This window comes from Pseudophryne corroboree, chromosome 5 (assembly GCF_028390025.1).
Source record: "Pseudophryne corroboree isolate aPseCor3 chromosome 5, aPseCor3.hap2, whole genome shotgun sequence".
Taxonomy (NCBI): Eukaryota; Metazoa; Chordata; class Amphibia; order Anura; family Myobatrachidae; genus Pseudophryne; species Pseudophryne corroboree.
The window spans coordinates 146974079-146995960 of NC_086448.1; the positions used below are offsets into that span (position 1 = coordinate 146974079).

Genomic DNA, 21882 nt, shown 5'->3' on the forward strand with positions numbered 1-21882 from the left:
TTTATCTTAATTTAGCTAATGGATTACAGAGCTGAGTTTAGTCACTGGTGGATGAAAGAAATGAAAGCTGTGAAATTTCCGGCCCAAGGAACAGTTTTTGATTATTACTTGGATAACAAAACCAGGAAATTCCTCCCATGGAGTGAAAAAGTCCTAAAATTTGAAATGGAACCAGAGACCCCTCTGCAGGCGAGTTACCAGTACATATTTTAATTGTCATGGACAGAATTTTTTATTTTTTTCTACTCGCAAAATGTAAAATTATTTTGATATATGATAATCAGACATAATGCAGTATTCCTAAAATCCTATCCACTTTCTAAGATAACTCCCTAATGACTATCTCTCATTTACAGTATATATATATTACAGATGTGTCCTCTGTCATCGTTGCTGCAGTCACGTTAAACAGCCCTTCTAGTTGCGCCTAGTCATGAGCGTGTTTTCTAACGCTGGGCATCTTTGTTTTGCATCTTCCTTAAACATGAGGCTTATTTGCATTGCTCTGTGAATAAGACGTACAAGCAGACTCTTCTTTTTAAAATGATGTGCGGCATGACTATATTTTGTGTGTGACTGTAGCTGTATCTACGTATGGAATGCTACGTTATAGTATTTTTGATGCGAATAAGTTGCTTTTTTTTGCAAAAAAGACACCTGACGTTAGCAGATTTGCACGGGAACAGCCAAGGCATCTTGCGGTGCATGGTGTAGGCTAGGCAGAAGTTTGTCTTGGTGATTTTTGGAGACAGAAAGATCTGAAGAAGCATAAACACTGCATCAAAGTACAGCCTTCTTTTAGAACCACTCTTGCATTAAACAAAACTGCTCATTTATAGTTGAAAGTAATCATGAAAGCTGGCCGACATTGGCACTGTCTTTATTTAGTTTTTTGAAGCTTTGTTTTTTATTGGCTCATTCCACTTAAGTGGAGCAGGAAGACCCACAATGCATCCTGGGTACAAATATGGAACAGCCTCTGCCAGCTCAAACTGAAAATTGCTCTATAATCCACCATACTGCAAGGAACAGCTATCAAATCTTAAAATGCGCCATTTCAACACTTTCTCTAATTTCAGTAATGTTGCTCCTCAAGGCGAAAACTTTGATGCATATTCCCGTTACTTAATAATGAACACAAACACTTTGTTAACTCTTCCTGTCGGCCGATACAAACCTCTTTGTGTTGCTTGGTAAAGCTAGGAATTTTATTGGAAGTCTAGGCACATTTGCACTAAAGAAACTTTTGTTCTACTTGACCATTTTATGCCATACGCTGCAGCATGTATAATATTAGTGTATTCTCCATGTACTTACCTAAGTTTCTTATGTGTCCATTTTTTTCCCATTCTGCAAAGCCATTTGGTCAGGTTAATTAGAATCTAAAGATGGGTACACACTGAGCGATATGTAGCACAACCTATCGGATCAGACATACTGATCGCTCACAACAGCATATATCAGACAGTGTATATGCACGATCTGTGGGTGCCCGCGGTCGCTAGCGACATTGTCAGGTTCGATGGGCTGCTCATCAAACCGGACGATATCGCTAGCATCAACTATATATGCTTACGAAGGATGGAACAGTGATCGTTCCGTCCTCATTAACATAGTTCAGTGTGTACCCAGGTGCTGAGATGACGGCCCGCCAGCCCAACATAGCGGATAGGTACAATTTGCATCAGTGTGTACCCAGCTTTCCCTTGGTGCCATTGGTAGGTAGATTAGACTGTAATCTCCAATGGGGAATGATGTGTTTGCATGGAAATCTGATTGCAATAGCTGTGGAATTTGTTATGCTGTATACTGTAGATACAGGTAATGATATAAAATGGAATACATTTTTCCCAATCATTAACATGCAGTTCTGGTTTTAAATCTATTTTTGTTGTCAATGGAATAAACTGAATTGTACTAAACATTTACCAAAATATTTGCATCAATTCATGGCATTATACGTAAACAGTTACTAAAATGACTCTCATTCTAAAGTATTTTTATCATTTATCGTACAGAAATGTAGTCACTTAACACAATGTATTGGTTTACTTGTTGTCGCTGCAGGCTGTCTTCGTCCATACCTCTGAGACCACGTGCCTCGGATATTTCACTGATCTACTGATACAAAGAGCTAAGCCAGTAATGCTGGTGGGAGGCGCCGGAGTGGGAAAAACCGTGTTTCTCCATGATAGACTGGCTACCCTGTCTGATCACTACATGATATCCAAAGTCCCATTCAACTACTATACCACATCCGCTGCCCTGCAAAGTACGTTAGCCACATTATACTGATTTCTGCTGGAAGTATTGTTCTCCTATGTACATTACACTGTATGCAGAGCTGTTAGGAGAGCAAGCAGTAATATGGGCAAATATTATTTTGTTTTGTTTTGTGTGAGGAACACTTGCACGCAACTGAATAACAAAGGTGCACACAGTTGTAAACCTCTTAATGTTTATTTTTCTCAGTACACATTTCCTAGATTGCCATGCAAATAAACATCTGTTTTCTGTGTATTATTTCCTTTGAGTATATTTAGCTTTGGACATCCATCCACTAGGTGGTGCTGCTTTAATTCAACCTACATTACCTCCTTGTAGACTGCCCTTTAATTTTAGTTCTCGAGAACTGTGAAACATGTTCAGTCCTCCAGGCTGGAAGATTGCCAGAGAAATCTAAACAGATTTTAACTCTACAGCACAAATTTGCATACTGAGGCTTCAGGCTTGTATATGTCAGCAGTATGACATTGCCTGTCTTTGCTGCCCCTAATGTGTGTCAATGGAGATGTGGACAGGCTTCAACGATGTTACACTGGTTTTTTTATCAATGTTTTCCATGATTCAGGGATCCTTGAGAAGTCTTTGGAGAAGAAAGCAGGACGTAACTATGGGCCAATAGGAAACAAAAAGCTGGTGTATTTCATTGATGACATGAACATGCCTGAGGTTGACAAGTATGGAACCGTCCAGCCTCATGCCCTGATTAGGCAGCACCTTGATTATGGGCACTGGTAAGATCCTCATTACATATTCTCTAATAATGAGTCCAATAACAGAATACCTGGTAAACTAGTGTTCCCTATGCATAATGTACTGTAGGTGCACTTCAGCCTTCTCACGTGTCGTTGTAGGTATGAGCGGCAAAAGATGACTCTGAAAGAAGTCCACAATTGCCAGTATGTTGCTTGCATGAACCCGACCGCCGGGAGTTTTGCCATCAATCAGAGACTACAGGTAGAATGCGTATTCGGGCAATTTGTTTTCTACTTAGAAGGTGTTTGCTAATATGCTTATTAGATGCAAAGACAAATTAGCATGGCAATCAGGTTGGACAATTGATTCATGTCTGTGGCTGCCGTTTTACCCAGAATAATCTTCTGTTTTGCCAGTGATAATTCCAGTGCTTTCCATTCACTAGAACTTGATAATGCAGAAGACTACACATTAGCATCTACAGTAGATATTATTCTGTAGTCTGTCAATCTTATCTCTGCGTAATTTATTGGGAAATATAATCTCTCCAGAACACTGTGTTGTCTATGATTCCCTGTCCCAAACTGTTTTTTCAAGCATGAGCGGCATTTAAAAAGAAAATGCAGTTAACCCTCAAGATTGAGTTGCTGCACTTGTATATTGCGAGTAACCAGCATGTTTCATATTTTCCTTTTGTTTAGCGACATTTTACAGTTTTTGCTGTAAATTTTCCTTCCAATGATGCCCTGGAAGCCATCTTTGCCAAGATCCTTAGTTTCCACTTTCAGCAGCACGCATTCCACCCATCTATTCTCCGAACTGGTCCTACTGTGATCCAGGCTGCAATGTGGCTCAGCCAGAAAATGGTGCAGAACTTCCTTCCAACTGCAATCAAATTTCATTATATTTTTAACCTGAGAGACATCTCTAACATTTTCCAGGTGGGCGAACCACAGGACAGTTATAAGTAGAGTTATACAATCTATTCTAATTTACACATGTTTTCAATTTTCATCTTTTTTTTATTTTTTATAATTTAATTGGCTGTAATTTTACTGCTCAATATGGACATGGTCTAAAGCCAAAGGTCTCTTGGGACACCATATTAGTCACCAATTTTGCCTGTTCTGTGATGAAGGCTGCAGTAGTAGCGGAATTGTGGAGAGTATTTGGAATTGAGAAGTGTTCTCTTTAAGTTTTTTGTACTGCTATAGGTTATGCAGTCATTGGGGTCAATTCAGTTAGGGGTGATGTCCTCGCCCCCACGAGTAATTATGGCTAAATGACGCACTTACCGTACCATAACTATGTACAAAAATTAGCGAGTCCAAGTTGAGATCGGGCCACAAGGGTGGATAAGTTCTGTTTCTCTTGCCGGTATTTATACACCATTGTGATATCAACTCGCCCCCTTCACCACTAATTGAATTGATCCCGCTATGTCTACATTTTGAATGTCGTCATGGACAAAATGATAACTTTGTGAATGTCGACAATCCATTTTTGTGTTTAGTTAGGCTACTGCTAAGGAAAGGGTTAGCTGCAAATGCTGTGTTGACATGCCGATTGTCGACATTTGACATGTTTGCCATAACATCCATTCATAGCCAGATTAAGGAGGGGATGCAGAGCATACTGTACCCTGGGACCCTGTCTGTCAGGGGGCCCCACGGGCAGAGCACACTGACATCACTAGCTTTCCCACTTATGCAGCAGCAGAACCAGAGAGCCAGAATGCGAGGAAGGACAGTATGCAGTGCAGGCAGAGAAGTATCTGATTTCATGAACTATCGACGGAGCTTCTCAACCAGAGGAGAGAGAGAACAGTGGAGAGAACTGTAAGTGACACAGGATGGGATCCCTGTGTCACTTACAGCTCTCTCCACACCTGGGTGTCTGAGTCCTGTGTAACTTATCTAATGAGGTCTAGAGAGAGAGAGAGAGGCACACACACGCACACACGCACGCACACACACGCACACACACACACACACACACACACAGTCCTCCTGAGTCATGTCCCAGTGTGTAAGTAGTACAGAGGCTGCTGCTATTTTTGCATGTGACAAGATAAATTATAGATTTTATTTTTCTATGTGTATTTTAAGGTTGTTCAAGTTGTCTTTGTTCCACTACAGGAAAACGTTATAAAATAGTTGTCTTTCAATTAGGTGGAGCTATAAACAGTATCCGGTCATTGTTAAACTATTAGTTTAAATCTAATACACACCATTGGGCTAAATTTAATATACACAATCCACACCTCCCAACATGGCCCATTCCAGGAGGGACAAAATGCTCTCTACCTGGACTTCCTTCTGAATGTACGATTACACTCACCTGTGTTGAAACACCTTTCTTATCAATTAAATAGTTCACAACGGGTGACTACAATCATATATTAAGAGGAACGTCAATGTAAAGAGCATTTTGTCCCTTCTGGAATGGGTCATGTTGGGAGGTATGCAGAATCTTATACACAGCCCCCCCCCCCCCCCTTCCACCCAGGAACCCTCTGTCTGAAGTGCCCCGGCACCCCCAAGGCTCTGCATCCATTTCAACATTCTGAATGTCGACATTTTGTACCACACCCTCCTGCAGTATGTCAAGGCCTAAGTGTTCATTATGCTGTAATATGAATTATGCTACTTTCTGGGGGGTTTTTTTTTGAGAGAGTGGGAACATTGCTTATGGTAGTGATCATCCTATTTATTATAAAGCACCCAGAGTCCAATTACGTGTTGTTTCTTATTGTAGACATTTATTCATCTCTACCAAAGGTCATTACTTAAACGTGGAGTCATACTTACCTCACAGCTCATATTCGCCTCTGAGAAAATGCGCCAATTTATTCAGGAAGTGTATCAATCTGCCCATCAAAACTGTAGCATATTCTAAAGCAGCGCTGTTGGGGGAACTGGGGTAGATGGGGCTGTTCTTTGCTTCATATGTGATGGCCCAATCATGCACCTTATATTACACTGAAATGTAAAAAATAGATTTCAGGGTGTTTTTTTTTGCAGAATTAGATATTTAAATAAGAAGTGGTGAAGAAGGCAGATATGACCATCTTTGATCAATGGGTCACCACAGAAACCTCTTTCTCTCTTGGAAATAAAGATATTGATATGGAGCTTTGCCACAATTTATATATCTAGTTAGAATTGTTACTGAGTTTTAGATTTTCATTCTTTGGTTTTGTAAAATATTCTGGGTTGTTAGATTCTAAAGACGTTCAGGTGTATTCATTAAACTAAGTTAATTTATATTCTTACGTTTGTTTTTTCTAGGGAATTTTGTTTGCTACCCCAGATTGCCTGAAACAGCCCAACGACCTGGTTCTGCTGTGGCTTCATGAGTCCTCTCGAGTTTATGGGGACAAGATGGTTGAAGCGAAGGATTGTGAATTATTTAAAAAACTAATTTATGACACAGCGAGGAAATATTTTGAAGTAGGCTATGCATGCTCCGGTGTCCACCTTGTTTTCTAAAGAAAATTGTTGCATGTTTTGTACAGATGTGTCTTACACACCTGCCGTTTTAGAGCTAAATGGCGTGAGACGCGTGGTGTGACTTAGATGATTCGTCATGGGTAGCGATTCCCATCTTTTTCCTGAATTTTGCATTTACTTTGCATTGTAGCTAACCACATATTCGTTTATAATGTCTCAGATACTTAGGATTCATATTATTGTCACAAAGGAATTGGTGTAAAGTTGCAGATGAAGCATAACAATGCGTGGCACAAGTCATGGCGCAGGTCATTCGTTCTTTTGCCTTTTTGCGTAGATTAGTGAACGAATTGCGCACAGAAGCTACATGAAATGCCAGCAGCAGTATTCAGGATACCTGTGATTGTACTTTTATTAGCGATGCCTAAAAGAGATGCATATTTTGTGAAAAAATCTCTGGCTCAGCGCATAGCGTGGCTAAGTCGCAAACTCTATAGTGCAACAAACGTGGACACATATGTACATGAAGAATCCTTTATTATGAAATATTGCAAACACTGTATTATAATAGCCGATCTGAGGTTTTCTGTACAGCTCCTAATAAAATGCCTCAGATCCTCTCTCCAAGTGAATTGCATGCTGTGTCCACACACACCTGGGATATTTGAGTGTGGACACATATGTTTAATGGTGTGTTTGGGTAAATCATTCCCTGAATTAGGAACTGATTCTGAGTCGCACATAATGCAGTTGCAATTCCGCCTGCCACCAAGCAAATATCCGCCCATACTCTGAAAGACATATCTATGCCCCCGGGACTCTGGCTGTGAAAGCAGCTGTCATCACTAGTAACGCCACTTATACCTGACTACATGCCCACAGGATGTTTCGCTTACATATGCCACCAAGTAATGCTCAACTAGCCATGGGTGAGAAACTACTGAGTTGCACCTGACTCAGAATGGCTCATAATTGCTGTAAGTATTGTTATGTCATTGGCAGCACATGCACACTTTGCTGCAAGATGCAGCCGCATTCCGGCTTCCGTACAGCACAGATTCAGGTCCATAGGGTGGGAACTTACTTAGGAAATATATGCTTTTTAGCACATATAGTTAAGCTTGGATATTGAATTGTATACCTGTATGTATAATAAAGATACATGTAATAACTGAATTATAGCTAACTTTACCTATTAAAATTCACTACTTCCTACTATTGATTATTAATGCCCCAAATAAATGTAAAATTCAATTTAGGACAGTACATATATAATATACGGTAAATGTATGCATCCGAAAACAAAGTATAAACTGAAGGTGTATGTAAACATGTAAATTGCCATTACTTGTATATGCTGATTACATCTTGTGTGGTAGTTCTGGCCAAGTATATCTTTAAACTTATTCATAGATGTTTATTCACCTGTCTCCAATGTATCTGCTTATTAAGTATAGGCTATAGGCTGTCACGCCTTATGCTTACACTGGAATGTATGGAACACAGTAACTTCAGTCATTACTCTTATTCTTTTGTGTCTAGGGTACAGAAGACCATGTCTTGTTTAAGCAGCCGCTTATATATTCTCACTTTGCCAGTGGGGCTGGAGCCGCTTCTTATATGCCGGTGCCAGGGTGGGATGACCTAAGGAAAATGCTTGTTGAAGCCCTTGACAGCTACAATGAGCTCAATGCAGCCATGAATCTGGTCCTGTTTGAGGATGCGATGCAGCATGTGTAAGTAACGCGCGCTGCTGATCTAGCGTAACATAAACAGCTAAGGCAGAGGCTCCCAAACTGTGCCGTGGTTCCCTGGGGTGCCTCGGGACACTTGCAGGGGTGCCCTGGGTTGGTGGTCCAGGTCCAATTCAAATTATTCATGGTCAATATAATAGGTAAAACCAATGCTGGTGGCTGCCAGTCATAAAATATGTGGTCAAACAGAAGCAAATCTTGTCCCTCACCACACAACTGACCCTAAGGATGACATATAAACGCCATCTACTTAATGTAATATTTCTTTCTACATTTCTCAATAATACATTTTTGGCCTAGGGGTGCCGTGAAAAATATTCTGATATTCTAGGGCGCCATGATTCAAGAAAGTTTGGAAACCACTGAGCTAAGGGAATGTTCAGTACTGTGCAGTGTTTTCCAGGCAGGGTTGGCTTATCCATTAGACAGCCTATGCTTCTGCCCAGAGCCCAGTGTGCACTGCGGGGCCTAACTTACTTTAACCAATTTTAATATATGTCTTTGGACAAACAGAAGGTGGCAAGGGGCCCAAACCTGTATCTTGCCTTCAGCCCTGTGGGGTCTTAGCCAGGCCTTACTGACAAGCAATGGTTATTTACTGTATGTCTTTTACTGGATTAAGAGTTTTATCCAGGTAATGTAGCCCCTTGATTAGGCTTTTAATTTATGAGTACCCCCTCGTCTCATAAATCCCCCCCCCCCCCCCCCCATCCTCTCCAAAAAAGTTTGTTTTTGTTAGATAGTAATGTTCTTACACAGGGAGAATATACAAACTTCACACAGTTTGGGCCATTGAACCCGTGACCTCATTGCTGTGACCATTACACCGTTCGTACTGGCCCACATTAGCCAGACTGAGGTTTATACAGGAGAGACTGATTTGATAGCAGTAATGGGACAGCACCACCAGGATCAACTTGTGGAGTAAGAGACAAGGAATAAAATACTCCCGGGACAGTTGCTGTTGTTAGACCCAGGAAGTATAAGGGTCAAACTCCAATGCAATGCATACATACCAGTAAAAAAACGTCAATGAGGAAGCACTGCATACACACGCACATGCTACCATGCGCCACACCACAGAACGGAGCAACAAAGCAAAGGGCCACATCTGTATATCGTGTGCGACTAAGACTGTATATGGAACAGAACGTGTATTGGAAAAAAGCTGCATCCGCTACACTATAGCACTTTGTGTACTGATTCAGAGCCTCAGTCGCACACAGATATATAAGTGTGACATATCAGATTAATCAGGACAGTTAGACTCACACGATCTGGCACGCCGCGAGGTGCCGTTTGGTGTGACTGCAGCAATGATGTATGAGGACTTATCTGTACGTGTGCTACAAGAACAGTTACTAGTTTAAAAAGGTTGCAGCAGTTTCCTATTACCTGCATAGAAAACATTTTGTATTTTGGAAAACAAAAATCAACAAGACAAAGGGTGAGATTCAAATGATAAATCACGCCCAGTTTCCTTTCTAAAATGATCTCCGTTATCGCACATATTGCGCCCATAGCAATAAGGTTTAGCTGTGTAAAGGGTTGGTTGCCTCGCTACTTCGGGGGTAGCAGGCTGAAATAATGATACAACGTCCCTGAGGGCAGAAACAGAACGAGTGTGGAAAGGGGTGAAAAGAATTGAATCCCGCACAAAAAATGATATTGCTGCTTTTCACACACATAACTTTCATTGTTGTGGTAAGGTTTCTGTTGATTACAGCCACTATGGTTTTATATGACTTACAGCAGCGATAGAAGCATGTGCACTTTATGCTGCTTATATTTTTCAGTTGTCGAATAAGTCGCATTTTGGAGGCGCCGCGGGGTTACGCGTTACTGATTGGAGTGGGCGGCAGTGGCAAACAGAGTCTGTCTAAACTGGCTGCGTTCCTCGGCTCTCTAGAAGTGTTTCAGATCACTTTAAAAAATGGGTATGGAATCCAAGACCTGAGGGTAAGCCTGCGTTTTATACATTGTACATTACCATGTTCTGTTCGTCTTTTTTTTTTTCTTTTTTTCTTTTTTTAATGAAATTAAATTTATTATATTTGAACGAACAGCCACACTAAAAAAAATAATTGGTTACAGTTACTTTGCAATACATTATAGATTTCTATATTACCAGTTCTGTCCAGGGAATTTGAATAGACCTTCTGCTTTAGTTCAAGACACTCTATTAAGTTAGTAGCCTATGGTTTCTCTTACACCTGAGCACCGTCAAGAAATAGGGCAGAGGTTAGTCATGTGGGACCCAATGATAGGGAGTGGCTAACTGCACCCTATCTGTATTACTAACATTCAAGGATTTGTTGGAGACACTGATTCAAGTCCCATTGTCAGCCATTTCCAGTCTTTGGCAAGTGACTTTGTTCCCCTATTTATCATGCACCAAAATAAGATTATTGCATTAAATGGGTAGAGAAACGTCTGTGTACACAGATGCATAATATGGTGTTGAGTGACAGGATCACTTTCCATGGGCAACTGGAAAATGATTGATGTGTTTTTGCCATGTCTTGTACTGATTCATTGATTCTGATTCTACTATCTTTGAGCATTTGGTGTCACATATAAGAGCGATATCACCCTATATTCTGATATTACTGGCAGTATCGGACTATTTTACTAATATTGGCGGCAATCAGTGCATGTGTGGCAAATACAAACAGCACCGAACAGCAAAGGTTTATAAAAATGTATTTTATTTAATTTTGTACAAAAGTGTTTTGTTTATTCAGTCACAGCTTTGTACAATCAAATCCTGTGTTAGAAATGCTGACAACACTACTTATGGTACAGTATCACTTGCCGGTGTGGGTCAGGAGTAGGGGTGTTATATAGAAGTTCTACAGTAATTAGATAGACAGTTATTGGGCTGACTCCATGTGGTCGACATGCGTTAGGTCGACAGGGTCAAAAGGTTGACATGGAAAAGGTAGATAGTAGAAAAGTTTGTCAGGTACAAAAAGTCAGCATGGAAATGGACGACATAAAAAAGGTTGACAAGTTTTTTGTTTTGTTTTTGGGTGTCATTTTGAATGTTTCATCATCTGTGACCACAATCGGTGTAAACTTATACCCTCACTGGCTCGGTTTGGGTATGGTGGCTCGCTATACTGCGCTTGCCTCAGGCTTCTATTCCAAATCATAGTCCATGTGAATGGTAAATCGAGCAAAAGTTGAAAAATATGTGAAAACACCCAAAATATCATGTGTCGACCATATGTGTGTTGACCATTGTCATGTTGACCTTTTGAACCTGTTGACCTTAAGCACTGTCTACCTTTTACCTGTGACCTTTTGAACCTGTCGCCCGTGTGACCATATGGTGTTGTCCTATTGGCTGTCTATCTATACATTGGAACCCAGGAGTAGACAGAGGGCTGCATACTGACATCCAACCTTCTGCAAGTGAATAATCTCATTCATTAGGTACTCATTAGATTCTGCTGTATCCAGCAATTGGCTGTATGTAACCTAGGATCAGCTAGAGGATAGCAGATAAATGTACTATGGAGACGTACTTGTTATTTAATAACATCTGCTTTCAAACTATTGCATTTCCAGATAGAAAATCTGCCAATGGAATGTTTTCATATTTTCACTAGTCAAAAAAGTACAAAAGTAAAATTAATATGAGGATCACTTTAATGACAACTGTATAAAATAAGGGAATGCAGGAGTGAGAGGCAGAGCAGTGAGATGTTAGTAAGACAGCCAGAGACCATTGTATAAAATAAAGGGAAAGTAGCAGTGAGGGGTAATCCGGGCATGGAGACTCCACAGTTTTGAGAATAATAATTAGAATAATAGAGAGAAAATATTTATAATTTATAAATATCGTCTGTGTATTATTCATATCATCTTTGTATTACGTATTCTAATACTTTTTATAGTCAAAACTCACCCCCAAATCATATATATGGGACGCAGTTCATTTCCTAAAAGATGGGATCCCGGTGGACGAAATACCGCCGCTGGAATCCCGACAGCAGGGAAAATGCCGGAGGTCGAAATCCCGCCCTCCGCCCAGTATTCCCACTCAGGTGGTGGTTCACACCACCACCCTAGGGGGAACATAATAGTGTGGCGAGAGAAGCTCGTCACCGAGCCCGAATCTTTGAGAACGCAATGAGCCCGCGAGGGGACACGCTGCGCTCGAGGTCAGGATTCTGGCATTGGTATTTCGACCGATGGGATCCCAACAGTCAGTATTTCATACTGAATCCATATATCTGTTTGTGTGTAAATCTGCCTCTGATACCTTTCAGCCATTGACCTCACTACACCCTTTATTAGACCTGACTGGAAAGTAGATGTGTTAGAGGTTTTAAGCAAGCCAGGTTATCCCAACAGTGCTATTTTTCCATTTGTTATACGACTAATCCTCTGAGGCTATAAATTACTGTGTTATCAGACAAACTCTGTCCATCCAGACAAAGGTCACTGGGTGAGCTTTATTCAAAAACATTTAACTGAAATGTTCTGAGGAACAATGTTAGTATTCCACGTCTAAAGTACAGTAGTCACTTCAGCTGACTAACAAGGAATGATGGGACTTGTAGTTTCACAGTTGCGGGCATGACACAAGTTGCCCAACTCTGTTATAAAGTGATAACACATAGCAGGCCTCTTACTAAGAGAATACATATGAGAAACCTAATACCGCTACTTTCCTGTCTGTATGGCAGAAGCAGGTTTCCCTCCACGAGTCACAGTGATAATGGACAGTGCATTGGAGCAGGTGGACAGTATAGCACAAAGCGTGGAGCCTTCTGTTTTATACCTGCATCAACATTTCCTCCAAGTATAAATGATTGCCTCTTTCCCATGTAGGTGGATCTTGCCAATTTGTACATCAGGACTGGAGCCAAGAACATGCCCACTGTGTTTTTGCTGACAGATGCCCATGTTCCAGACGAACGCTTTCTCGTTCTGATTAATGACTTGTTGGCATCAGGTGATTACTTCAACACATTTCTTGAAAGATTTTTTTCCATTGATAAATTGTGTGTGGTTATGGCGAACTTTCAAGATAGAAGACACTGTTAAAAAACAGTCCTCATAAGCAAGTTACTGTGCAATCATCAAGCTTAGCAGAATATGTAAAGAGAACGTCATGATACAGTATGTGTCCTCCAGTGAAATACATAGGGTTAAAGAACAAATAAAATCATAATTTAAGATTAAAATATATCACTATGTAATAATGATTTCAACACTTTTTTTTTTTTTTTTAACATATACATAGTGGACCCGATACTGAGAAGGATGCACGTGTAACTGCGGATATCTGCATACATGCAGTACTCAGATATCTGCAGATACACATACATCCACACGTACTTGTGCAATGTGCCATATGAAAAAATAATTGACTGCACATACGCCTCACAAAATGTAGCGCATAGACAGAGATCATAAACGTGCAACGGAGTAAGGGTGGTGTAATGGTTAACATTACTGCCTCACAGCACTAAGGTCATGGGTTAAATTCCCACCATTGCTCTGACTGTGTGGAGTTTGTATATTCCCCCCATGCTTGCGTGGGTTTCCTCTGGGTACTCTGGTTTCCTCCCACAATCCAAAAATATATACCGGTAGGTTATCCTGCTCCCCACAAAAAATTAACTCTAGTGGGTGTGTATCAGTGGTGCAAGTAGAAATATTTTTTATTAGTAATACTGAGTGCCGAAAAATGGGCGTGGTCATGTGTTGTGAGGGAGCGTGGCCACATGCTGCTAGTGGGAGTGGCTACATGACACTAGCGGCGTGGCCACATGACAGCCCCCTTTTTTTTGGGGGGGGGAATCTGGAGGCAAGGATAACAATATACAGTGATACCTCAGGTATAATAGAAATATATAGTAATGTCCCCAGTTTAATAACAATATATAGTATTACCTCCATTATAACAGGAAAATACAGCCACTGTCACACTCCCAGTAATCCTGACAAAGTGGGAGGAGCCGTCATGCTGCCAAGCACCATGGTCTTGTTGCTTTGTGGCACATTATAATTGTGGTAATGGCACAGTGTGTGGCAGGTGGTACTGCGTACCCACTGCCAAATTCTTAAGGGTACTCCGTTCCCGACCGTACCCGCATACTTGCACCGCTGGTGTGTATGTGTCTATATATATATATATATATATATATATATATATATATATATGCCGTCATTATTAGTATCTGGACTTGCTCCCGCTCAATGTTAGGTTCAAAAGACCCAGCCCCACGCTAGGGAAATCATCTCTATCTATGCATGAACATGGGCAGACTAGGTGGGCCAAGTGGTTTTTATCTGCCGTCAAAGTCTATGTTTCTGGGGATTGATCCATCTGTTAACTGACCACTTTTTGCGTGAAATGAGTGTTTCTGACATGTGTCATGGCGGTGACCATGATGATGCATGAAACTGTGTTCCTTCTAGTGGGAGCGCCATGAGAGTGTTGTGGGCAGGTTAGCTGATTTCTCTAGCGTGGGGCTGGGTCTTTTGAACCTTGCATTGAGCGGGTGCAAGTCCAGATACTAATGACGAAAGTTGTGACTGCAGAGGGAAAAACAGTAGGTTGGACGGCATCCCACATGCTGCTGTATGGCCATTCGGCAGACACGGAGAGATTCTCACATTTACATAAGCTAGTACAGAGGCTGGATGGAGGCAGGATGAGTAATTGTTACCAATCACAATTTTACCCTGTTGTCTCTCTTGTAAGATATATACAAAAATCCACATTTGCTGGTACTTCCATCCTCTACAAGCTTATATATATATATATATATATATATATATATATAAAAATTAAAGGTTGACGCTGCTCCTCCTGGGGGTATTTAAAGTGTTTTCCGCGCTGGTGGCCACTATATGGCGCTCAACGGAACAATTCAAGTGTTGCTCCATTCGGGCATGCACAGCCACCAGCACTGACAATTACTGTTATGTTATTCTGTAATTTTAGCGGGCTGCTAACTAGTATGTATGTATGTATGTATGTATGTATGTATGTATGTATGTATGTATAAGAAAACCATAAATATTTATTTTCAGGAGAGGTGCCTGACCTGTTCAGCGAAGAAGAGATAGACACCATTGTATCCGGGATCCGAAACGAAGTGCGAGGTCTTGGGCTGGATGACTCCAAAGAAGGTTGCTGGAAGTTCTTTTTGGAAAGAGTCCGGCTTCAGCTTAAAGTAAGCGTTCATCTTGGATATTGCTAAAATCGCTTATCCCATACAAGAGGAGTTAATGACTTCTAGGAATTTCTATAAACCGATATAATGATGACCTATATAATGATGTATGTACATATTAATTACATACAGGGCTCTGTTTGTAAATAAAGGAATAATATTTTCTGATAGTAGCAGAGGGAAGAAACCGTTATGCAACATTCGGTCCTAGTGACACTTGTATGTATGTATGTATGTATGTATATACTGTATGTGTTGGTGAAACATGGCATACCAGAAACTGGTGCGCTGCCCGCCAGTGATATTACCATTACACTCTACTTTCTTACATTTACTGCAGATCAATAGACAACACTCTAATGCAGAGCTTGTAACATAACATCACAGCACGTTCCTTCATTAGTTATATTGTCAGAGCATTATGTCTGGTATTGTGCGCACATGACAATGTGACGTTTTATAAGCACTATCAGGACTTGATTTATGAAACTGGGTAATTTTATCTCAAGTGAGAAAGTGTCACTTCATCCAGTGTGGTTGATTTATCAAAATGTCTCCGGTAAAGTATCAGCCTAATGAAGCAGTGTCTTATACTGTAAGTAATACGGGATTAAGCGGTCAATTTGTCAAGAACCGTTGCAGCTAGTTTGTGGTTGTCTTATGCTTGTCATTAATAGCAGTCATAGCAGAAAGCATAATAAATGCACACTGTGAGACATGACCTCGGCGACCTTTACCAGCAGATCAATGACCCCAGTACAATAATAATAATTGAGCCCACTTGGTGTTGTGTCTTATAAGGAAAGAGCATGTAAATATTAACATATTTGATTCAGCACTTGATCTAGCGGAGGCAGAAGGCTGTTATATTGGGTATGAAAGGGGAGTGCGTAAATTGAACTCTGCATATACAGTTTATGTTCTGCTGGTAATGAGCAGCTAAACAAGGGCAAAGTACTCGTACTCTTATGTGTATTTATTAATAAAATTTTGGAAGTCTGGCAAATGCTTGCTGAAAACGATTGTGAAATTGCAGTTCGGTGTAGTGCTAACTTCATACAAGCTATGGGCCTAATTCAGACCTGATCGCTAGGCTGCGTTTTCGTACAGTCTACGATCAAGTCTGAACTGCGTATGCACCGCAATGCGCAGGCGCGTCGGTCCGTAGCGATGGGGATCGGCAGGCAGCGACTGGATGTGCGAGAAAAGCGATCAAACGGGTGATCGCAAGGTGACTGACAGGAAGAGGCGGTTTGTGGGTGGCAACTGACCATTTTTCTCTATCGTCCTAGTGGATGCTGGGGTTCCTGAAAGGACCATGGGGGATAGCGGCTCCGCAGGAGACAGGGCACAAAAAGTAAAGCTTTAGGATCAGGTGGTGTGCACTGGCTCCTCCCCCTATGACCCTCCTCCAAGCCTCAGTTAGATTTTTGTGCCCGGCCGAGAAGGGTGCAATCTAGGTGGCTCTCCTAAAGAGCTGCTTAGAGTAAAAGTTTTGTTAGGTTTTTTTATTTTACAGTGAGTCCTGCTGGCAACAGGATCACTGCAACGAGGGACTTAGGGGAGAAGAAGTGAACTCACCTGCGTGCAGGATGGATTGGCTTCTTTGGCTACTGGACATTAGCTCCAGAGGGACGATCACAGGTACAGCCTGGATGGTCACCGGAGCCTCGCCGCCGGCCCCCTTGCAGATGCTGAAACAAGAAGGAGGTCCAGAATCGGCGGCATGAAGACTCCTCAGTCTTCTTAAGGTAGCGCACAGCACTGCAGCTGTGCGCCATTTCCTCTCAGCACACTTCACACGGCAGTCACTGAGGGTGCAGGGCGCTGGGAGGGGGGCGCCCTGGGAAGCAATGAAAACCTATTCTTGGCTAAAAATACCTCACATATAGCCTCCGGGGGCTATATGGAGATATTTAACCCCTGCCAGAATCCGTTAAGAGCGGGAGACGAGGCCGCCGAAAAAGGGGCGGGGCCTATCTCCTCAGCACACAGCGCCATTTTCCCTCACAGAAAGGCTGGAGGGAAGGCTCCCAGGCTCTCCCCTGCACTGCACTACAGAAACAGGGTTAAAACAGAGAGGGGGGGCACTAATTTGGCGTTAGAAATATATAAAAAAGATGCTATAAGGGAAAACACTTATATAAGGTTGTCCCTATATAATTATAGCGTTTTTGGTGTGTGCTGGCAAACTCTCCCTCTGTCTCTCCAAAGGGCTAGTAGGTCCTGTCCTCTATCAGAGCATTCCCTGTGTGTGTGCTGTGTGTCGGTACGTGTGTGTCGACATGTATGAGGACGATGTTGGTGAGGAGGCGGAGCAATTGCCTGTAATGGTGATGTCACTCTCTAGGGAGTCGACACCGGAATGGATGGCTTATTTAGGGAATTACGTGATAATGTCAACACGGGCCAAGGTCGGTTGACGACATGAGACGGCCGACAAACAATTAGTACCGGTCCAGACGTCTCAAAAACACCGTCAGGGGTTTTAAAACGCCCGTTTACTTTAGTCGGTCGACACAGACACAGACAGGGACACTGAATCCAGTGTCGACGGTGAATAAACAAACGTATTCCTTATTAGGGCCACACGTTAAGGGCAATGAAGGAGGTGTTACATATTTCTGATACTACAAGTACCACAAAAGAGGGTATTATGTGGGATGTGAAAAAACTACCGTAGTTTTTCCTGAATCAGATAAATTAAATGAAGTGTGTGATGATGCGTGGGTTCCCCCCGATAGAAAATATGGGCGGTATACCCTTTCCCGCCAGAAGTTAGGGCGCGTTGGGAAACACCCCTTAGGGTGGATAAGGCGCTCACACGCTTATCAGAACAAGTGGCGGTACCGTCTATAGATAGGGCCGTCCTCAAGGAGCCAGCTGACAGGAGGCTGAAAAATATCATAAAAAGTATATACACACATACTGGTGTTATACTGCGACCAGCGATCGCCTCAGCCTGGATGTGCAGAGCTGGGGTGGCTTGGTCGGATTCCCTGACTAAAAATATTGATACCCTTGACAGGGACAGTATTTTATTGACTATAGAGCATTTAAAGGATGCATTTCTATATATGCGAGATGCACAGAGGGATATTTGCACTCTGGCATCAAGAGTAAGTGCGATGTCCATATCTGCCAGAAGATGTTTATGGACACGACAGTGGTCAGGTGATGCAGATTCCAAACGGCACAAAGGTGTATTGCCGTATAAAGGAAGAGGAGTTATTTGGGGTCGGTCCATCGGACCTGGTGGCCACGGCAACTGCTGGAAAATCCACCGTTTTTACCCTAAGTCACATCTCTGCAGAAAAAGACACCGTCTTTTCAGCTTCAGTCCTTTCGTCCCTATAAGAGTCATATCTGCCCAGGGATAGAGGAAAGGGAAGAAGACTGCAGCAGGCAGCCCATTCCCAGGAACAGAAGCGTTCCACCGCTTCTGACAAGCTCTCAGCATGACGCTGAGACCGTACAGGACCCCTGGATCCTACAAGTAGTATCCCAGGGGTACAGATTGGAATGTCGAGACGTTTCCCCTGCCCAGGCTCCTGAAGTCTGCTTTACCAAGGTCTCCCTCCGACAAGGAGGCAGTATGGGAAACAATTCACGAGCTGTATTCCCAGCAGGTGATAATTAAATTACCCCTCCTACAACAAGAAAAGGGGTATTATTCCACACTATATTGTGGTACTGAAGCCAGAAGGCTAGGTGAGACCTATTCTAAATCTAAAAAAATTTTGAACACTTACAAAGGTTCAAATCAAGATGGAGTCACTCAGAGCAGTGATAACGAACCGGGAAGAAGGGGACTATCTGGTGTCCCGAGACATCAGGGATGCTTACCTCCATGTCCCAAATTTGCCCTTATCACTAAGGGTACCTCAGGTTCGTGGTACAGAACTGTCACTATCAGTTTCAGACGCTGCCGTTTGGATTGTCCACGGCACCCCGGGTCTTTACCAAGGTAATGGCCGAAATGATGGTTCTTCTTCGAAGAAAAGGCGTCTTAATTATCCCTTACTTGGACGATCTCCTGATAAGGGCAAAGTCCAGGGAACAGTTGGAGGTCGGAGTAGCACTATCTCGGATACTGTTACAACAGCAGGGGTGGATTCTAAATATTCCAAAATCGCAGCTGATCCCGACAACAAGTCTCCTGTGCTTAGGGATGATTCTGGACACAGTCCAGAAAAAGGTGTTTCTCCCGGAAGAGAAAGCCAGGGAGTTATCCGAGCTAGTCAGGAACCTCCTAAAATCAGTGCATCATTGCACAAGGGCCATGGTAAAAAAATGGTGACTTCCTTCGAAGCAATTCCAGTCGGCAGATTTCATGCAAGAACTTTTCAGTGGGATCTGCTGGACAAATGGTCCGGATCGCATCTTCAGATGCATCAGCGGATAACCCTATATCCAAGGACAAGGGTGTCTCTCCTGTGGTGGTTACAGAGTGCTCATCTTCTAGAGGGCCGCAGATTCGGCATTCAGTTTTGGATGTTGGTGACCACGGAGGCCAGCCCGAGAGGCTGGGGAGCAGTCACACAAGGAAAAAAAAAAAAAATTTCCAGGGAGTGTGATCAAGTCTGGAGACTTTTCTCCACATAAATATAGCTAAGGGTAAATTTATAATGCTCTAAGCTTAGCAAGACCTCTGCTTCAAGGTCAGCCGGTATTGATCCAGTGGGATAAAACATCACGGCAGTCGCCCACGTAAATAGACAGGGCGGCACAAGAAGCAGGAGGGCAGTGGCAAAAACTGCAAGGACTTTTCGCTGGGCGGAAAATCATGTGATAGCACTGTCAGCAGTGTTTCATTCCGGGAATGGAAACTGGGAAGCAGACTTCCTCAGTAGGCACGACCTCCACCCGGCAGAGTGGGAACTTCATGGGGAAGTTTTCCACATGATTGTAAACCGTTGGGAATTACCAAAGGTGGACATGATGGCGTCCCGTCTGAACAAAAAACGGGACAGGTATTGCGCCAGGTTAAGAGACCCTCAGGCAATAGCTGTGGACGTTCTGGTAACACCGTGGGTGTACCAGTCGGTGTATGTGTTCCATCCTCTGCTTTTCATACCTAAGGTACTGAGAATTATAAGACGTAGAGGAGTAAGAACTATACTCATGGCTCCGGATAGGCCAAGAAGGACTTGGTACCCGGAACTTCAAGAGATGCTCACAGAGGACTTATGGCCTCTGCCGCTAAGAAGGGACTTGTTTCAGCAAGTACCATGTCTGTTCCAAGACTTACCGCAGCTGCGTTTGACGGCATGGCGGTGGAACGCCGGATCCTAAGGGAAAAGGCATTCAGGAAGAGGTCATTCCTACCCTGGTCAAAGCCAGAAAGGAGGTGACCGCACAACATTATCACCACATGTGGCGAAAATATGTTGCGTGGTGTGAGGCCAGGAAGGCCCCACGAAGAAATTTCAACTCGGTCGATTCCTGCATTTCCTGCAAACAGGAGTGTCTATGGGCCTCAAATTGGGGTCCATTAAGGTTCAAATTTCGGCCCTGTCGATTTTTCTTCCAGAAAGAATTGGCTTCAGTTCCTGAAGTCCAGAAGTTTGTCAAGGGAGTATTGCATATACAACCCCCTTTTGTGCCTCCAGTGGCACTGTGGGATCTCAACGTAGTTCTGGGATTCCTCAAAACACATTGGTTTAAAACCAGTCAAATCTGTGGATTTGAAGCATCTCACATGAAAAGTGAACATGCTCTTGGACCTGGCCTGGACCAGGCGAGTGTCAAATTGGTGGTTTTTTTCTCAAAAAAGCCCATATCTGTTTGTCCATTCGGACAGGGCAGAGCTGCGGACTCGTCCCCAGTTCTCTCCCTAAGGTGGTGTCAGTGTTTCACCTGAACCAGCTTATTGTGGTGTCTTGCGCCTACTAGGGACTTGGAGGACTCCAAGTTGCTAGATGTGGTCAGGGCCCTGAAAATGTAGGTTCCAGGACGGCTGGAGTCAGGAAAACTGACTTGCTGTTATCCTGTATGCACCCAACAAACTGGGTGCTCTTGCTTTTAAGCAGACTTTTGCTAGTTGGATGTGTAATACAATTCAGCTTGCACATTCTGTGGCAGGCCTGCCACAGCCAAAATATGTAAATGCCCATTCCACAAGGAAGGTGGGCTCATCTTGGGCGGCTGCCCGAGGGGTCTCGGCTTTACAACTTTGCCGAGCGGCTATTTAGTCAGGGGCAAACACGTTTGTAAAATCCTACAAATTTGATACCCTGGCTAAGGAGGACCTGGAGTTCTCTCATTCGGTGCTGCAGAGTCATCCGCACTCTCCCACCCGTTTGGGAGCTTTGGTATAATCCCCATGGTCCTTTCAGGAACCCCAGCATCCACTAGGACGATAGAGAAAATAAGAATTTACTTACCGATAATTCTATTTCTCGGAGTCCGTAGTGGATGCTGGGCGCCCATCCCAAGTGCGGATTATCTGCATTACTTGTACATAGTTACAAAAATCGGGTTATTATTTGTTGTGAG

General features: G+C 42.8%; 1 protein-coding gene across 3 annotated transcripts in view; it reads left to right on the plus strand.

Annotated features, from left to right (window-relative positions):
* The window catches only part of DNAH11 (dynein axonemal heavy chain 11), a 561376-nt gene that overhangs the window by 362257 nt on the left and 177237 nt on the right, over positions 1 to 21882 (plus strand). For all 3 annotated transcript variants that reach the window (XM_063921780.1, XM_063921778.1, XM_063921781.1), the window contains 10 exons: positions 16 to 189; positions 2068 to 2272; positions 2852 to 3017; positions 3138 to 3240; positions 3681 to 3920; positions 6270 to 6431; positions 7974 to 8167; positions 9982 to 10144; positions 13028 to 13151; positions 15242 to 15384. In XM_063921780.1, the coding sequence (XP_063777850.1) occupies positions 16 to 189; positions 2068 to 2272; positions 2852 to 3017; positions 3138 to 3240; positions 3681 to 3920; positions 6270 to 6431; positions 7974 to 8167; positions 9982 to 10144; positions 13028 to 13151; positions 15242 to 15384 (1674 nt within the window). The remainder of the gene's footprint in view (positions 1 to 15; positions 190 to 2067; positions 2273 to 2851; positions 3018 to 3137; positions 3241 to 3680; positions 3921 to 6269; positions 6432 to 7973; positions 8168 to 9981; positions 10145 to 13027; positions 13152 to 15241; positions 15385 to 21882) is intronic.